This window comes from Eschrichtius robustus, chromosome 8 (genome assembly GCF_028021215.1).
Source record: "Eschrichtius robustus isolate mEscRob2 chromosome 8, mEscRob2.pri, whole genome shotgun sequence".
NCBI lineage: Eukaryota > Metazoa > Chordata > Mammalia > Artiodactyla > Eschrichtiidae > Eschrichtius > Eschrichtius robustus.
In genome coordinates this window covers 103,516,038-103,520,914 of record NC_090831.1, presented here as the reverse complement: position 1 = coordinate 103,520,914, position 4,877 = coordinate 103,516,038, and the positions used below count along the sequence as shown (strand labels likewise).

General features: G+C 36.9%; 1 protein-coding gene across 1 annotated transcript; it reads right to left on the bottom strand.

Annotated features, from left to right (window-relative positions):
- Positions 1-3,237: 3,237 nt before the first annotated feature.
- On the bottom strand, positions 3,238-3,827 carry LOC137768542 (large ribosomal subunit protein uL22-like). Its single transcript, XM_068550082.1, has one exon. The coding sequence runs from the start codon at positions 3,715-3,717 to the stop codon at positions 3,277-3,279; it is 441 nt and encodes a 146-aa protein (XP_068406183.1). The 5' UTR covers positions 3,718-3,827; the 3' UTR covers positions 3,238-3,276.
- Positions 3,828-4,877: the final 1,050 nt, after the last annotated feature.

The window sequence follows — 4,877 nt, the reverse complement described above, 5'->3', positions numbered from 1 at the left end:
ATCATGTTTCAGAAGAATATTTAAGAACCTTCTTATATTTACTGTTACAGGTAAAAAGAAAGGCATATACTAACAATCTGACCCCATTTCAGTATGTGTGTCTGTGCATTTATTCAATGAGCACATTTCATGAGCCTTTACTTTGTTCAGAGCACTGTGATGAGAACTGGCAATACAGCTCTCAACAAAACAGTCCCTTCCCTCGAAACCATACACATGCCAACAATTACAGGTAGAACCAACCAGAATGCTAACAGTTTGGGATTTTTTTGAACCTGTCTACACTTTTCAGAATCCATGAAGATCATGTATTGACTCATATTTGGACTAAAGCATAAACTCATTTTTGTAACTTTATAATCATTTTATGCTTAGATGAGGAGAAATTCCAGCAGAAAGAAAGCAGTCTCATTACATCATAGCAGTTATAATAGTCTTCACGTGTTGCTACTCTCTAGAATAAGAAGGAAAACTAGGGCTTCCCTGGTGGCGCAGTGGTTGAGAATCTGCCTGCTGGTGCAGGGGACACGGGTTCGAGCCCTGGTCTGGGAAGATCCCGCATGCTGCGGAGCAACTAGGCCCGTGGGCCACAATTGCTGAGCCTGCGCATCTGGAGCCTGAGCTCCGCAGCAGGAGAGGCCACGATGGTGGGAGGCCCGCGCACCGCGATGAAGAGTGGCCCCAACTTGCCGCAACTGGAGAAGGCCCTCGCACAGAAACGAAGACCCAACGCAGCCATAAATAAATAAATAAATAGATAAATAAATAAATTAAAAAAAAAAAAAAAGAAGGAAAACTAATAAAAAGAGCATATTGGACTTCCCTGGTGGCACAGTTGTTAAGAATCTGCCTGCAAATGCAGGGGACACGGGTTTGAACCCTGGTCCAGGAAGATCCCATATGCCGCGGAGCAACTAAACCCGTGCGCCACAACTACTGAGCCTGCGCTCTAGAGCCTGCGAGCCACCACTACGGAGCCCACGTGCCACAACTACTGAAGCCTGTGCTCTAGAGCCTGCGTGCCACAGCTGCTGAGACCACGTGCCACAACTACGGAAGCCCACGCACCTAGAGCCCATGCTCTGCAACAAGAGAAGCCACTGCAATGAGAAGTCCGCGCACCGCAACAAAGAGTAGCCCCCACTCGCCGCAACTAGAGAAAGCCCAAGTACAGCAACGAAGACTCAACGCAGCCAAAAAAAAAAAAAAGAAGAAGATCATACTATTTTCTGGTATTTTCATTTTGCAGCTAAGAGAGGCTTTCTTTAAAAATTGTCATGTCTCCAGGGAGAATGATACAAAAAAGGAAGAACAGTACTATATTATTAATGCTTTGGCTGTTCAAAATTTGTATAAAATCACTTAATTTAACATCTTCTCAATAAAGTAGAACACCACATATGGTCTGTCATTTTTAATTATGATAAAAAATCTCATTTAATGATCTCACTAGTTTATCAATTTATAATTATTATTGGAAAAACTTTTTTGATTCCACTAGGTTTCTAGATGTAATGCATAATTCAAAAAAAGCCTTGCTGATTTTAAGTTAACATCATGTAAAATAAGTCTTCTACATTTTGCATAAGCTTCACATTAAGCAGAATTCATTATTTCTTATGTCCTTGATGAGAAGGTTAATTTTTGTTAGGACTTTGTAGATGAATATACGTTCAAATTAATATTAAAAGATTTGACAGGAGCTTTTTAAGTTGTGAATTAGGCCATGATTTCAATGATTAAATTTTGCTACACCCTTAAATAGATACCAAAATCATGGGACAGAGAAAATAACAGTAAACTTTAAATAACCAAGGAAATTCACATTTCTGCTGGCAGTAGACCATTTAAGCCTTATTCATAAAATTAAGGTAATTAATACATTTCATTGTCTTCACTTGAGTGATTTTGAATTTGATAGGCAGAAAATAATCCATTTGATACATCTTTTCTGCAGTACTCAAAATTTTCTATTTCACCCACTTTGAGCAAATACGGTTTGTGTCCTTTGGATTTGCTTATTCCTTCATCAGAAATTCATTTGCAACTGCTTTCCAAAAGGAGAAGGGGATGAATTGGGGGCTTGTGAATTCTAAAGAAACTTATTGCACGTGTCACAAATATGTGCTTTCAACTTCAACAGCTTAAAATGTTGACTTTGTATCAGAAACGTAACATTCCAATCTTGAATATGAGGGAGAATGTCAGAATACTAACTTGTTTTCCTATGTAGCCACTACCCATATCTCTTTAAAGATCTTTTGATCTCAAATCTGAGTAAAAATATAAGAAGTTCTATGAGATCAATCTTGCATTAAATCCAAACCAAATTGTCCTTGTTCTTGTCCTGTCTTATCCTGATAGAACAAATAAGCTAAAAAAATTGTGTCTATTGGAAAGCCAATATCTGTCTAAAAGTTAAAAACCATGAATGAATTTAGACGGGTTTAGACACTTTTTGTTTCTTCATAAAAGCTTTGTCAGGCAATGAATTTTACTGGATAATTTACCTGGTGCATTTAGGTGAGTCTTTTGTCCATTCATTTAACATATATGCATGAATCTGCCATGTAACAATAATAATTCATAATCCACTGTGATTATCAAGAACAAATTGAATAACTCTGTATACGTGAGATTCTGAACAAGAATGGAAATATCCAGTGAGCCAGGAATGTTCTTGTAACTGAGAAAAGTCAGCCAGACTCAAATGTCTTGGTGGTTTTGGGATAAATTTAACATGTGATCTACCACGAACAACTGCTTCCTTGGACTACATTTTTTTTTCAAGTTCAGGTATAAATATATTTGCCATCTTCTGAAGTACTACCTGTCTTCTGTAGTGAACTTTTATAAGAACTAAAGAAGAAGCTTTTGTGAAGTTTACCAGGGTATTTGCCTTTTATAAAATTATTGCAAAGCATTTTCATTAAAGTCAGCAGAAAACTCAAGATCTTAGAAATCTTCATTTTCTGATCTCAAATGCAAATACATTTGGCCTTTAAATTTTCTCCATAATTTAAATCAAAATAACAAAGATTATTCACAATTTTGTCCTAAATACCAGTACAAAACAAAACAGCAAAATAAATATTTTATAGATGTGTACCATTATATAAGGAAAAAATTTTGTTGAGAAAATTGGTTTGTTGAAATAGATTTTATTTCAAATAAGCAGAGACAGAGATAGCCTAATACAGTTTGATAGCTGTCCATAGGCTCTTCAATCATTTTTTTTTTTTTTTTACTTTTATTTGCATTTATTTTTTGCAGCATTTATTCCCGGGCCATAAGTTTTTGTTTCTTCAATTTCTTCTGGGATATCTTTTTCTTCTGGGCAACCTCCTCTTCTGGTTTAGGAACAATCTGTTCTTTTTCAGTAAGGATCATCTCAATGTGGCAGGGAGAGCTCATGTATGGGTTGATCCGACCGTGAGCTCTGTATGTCCTGCGCCACATCTTGGGGGATTTGTTCACCTGGATATGCTCAATGACCAGAGAATCTACATCTAAGCCCTTAAATTCAGCATTACTCTCTGCATTTTTGAGCAGGTGCAGTAAAAATTCAGCACTCTTTTTGGGCCACCGACCCTGCGTCCAGCCCCACTGTTTGGCCTGGGCACACCTACCAACTCCACCATTGTAACGACGGAACGGCACACACTGCTTCTTTAAAGTGACATCCTTCAGATACTTGGTGGCTTTTCGGATATGCATACCCTTAATGGCCTGGGCTGTTTCACGAGTGTTCTTAAAGTGAACACGAAGATTTGAACCTCTCGACTTGCATGATTTTGTGGGGTTTCCTGGGTCAAGTTAATAGCAAACCATTTTGAGAGGTCACCTCAGGCCGCTAACCGGAAAAGGACAATCATTCTTTTTTAAATCTAGTTTTATTAAGATGTAATTGACATATAACATTGTGTAAGTTTAAGGCGTACCATGTGTTGATTTGATACACTTATATATTGCAAAATGATTACCACTATAGTGTTAGCTAAAACCTCTGCCACATCAAATAATTACTCTTTATATATTTCTCACCATGCTTAACGATTGGTGAGACTTCTCTTCACTCCCTTAATATATTTATTTTGGAGCTCTGGTTATTTCCATTATACATTCTCTTCTTTGATTACCTTTTCTTAGAAATGAGAGAGTATGTGATTAAAATGAATCAGGTTAAAATTCTGTGTGAGAAACTGCATTTGTATCATCTTTTCCAATACTTATTCATTGTTTAGGTGTGAAAGTCCTCAGGTCTTTGTACTTGAAGTGGGTATCTGTAACAGAGGGAAACATTAATAAAGAAATCAGTTGAGAACATGTGCAATTTTTTGTCTTGTTTTCTCATATTTATTACAAAAGAGAGAAAGATGCATGCATGTGATACAAGGGAGTGGTCTCAACTCTTTTCTTATTACCTCACAAATACAAAAAAATGTCACTAATACTCTACAGGCAATAGAGACTGAAATTTATGGATGTTTTCAGGTGCCAAAATGATTTTGAAATGTCAGATACTAGTAATACTATATCTTCCTCATGCTTTCCCTTCTTTAGGGATATGTGTTGGGGTAGAGAGTTATAGAGGAGGAGTGGAGAGAGAAATGTAAGTATCAGAGTTCTTTTATTTTTTTAATAATTAGTTTTATTGTTACAAAGCAATGAAGACTTTCAATAAGAGTGTAAAGGTTAAAGCCACTGCTAAGTGTCTTAATGTTTTGTGGGGTTTTTTTCCATCAATACTGTTTATGGCAAACACTACTGGCTGGCTGACCCAATAGCCATCCATTTCAGCTAGTGATGACCATGTAATACATTTGTGGGTCAGAGATATATAAGTAGAAGCTTGTTATGTGAGGGGTTTGCTTTCC

Excerpts from the sequence above, each read along its gene's own strand:
- LOC137768542 (XM_068550082.1), bottom strand. The coding sequence starts at position 3,717 with ATGCATATCCGAAAAGCCACCAAGTATCTGAAGGATGTCACTTTAAAG.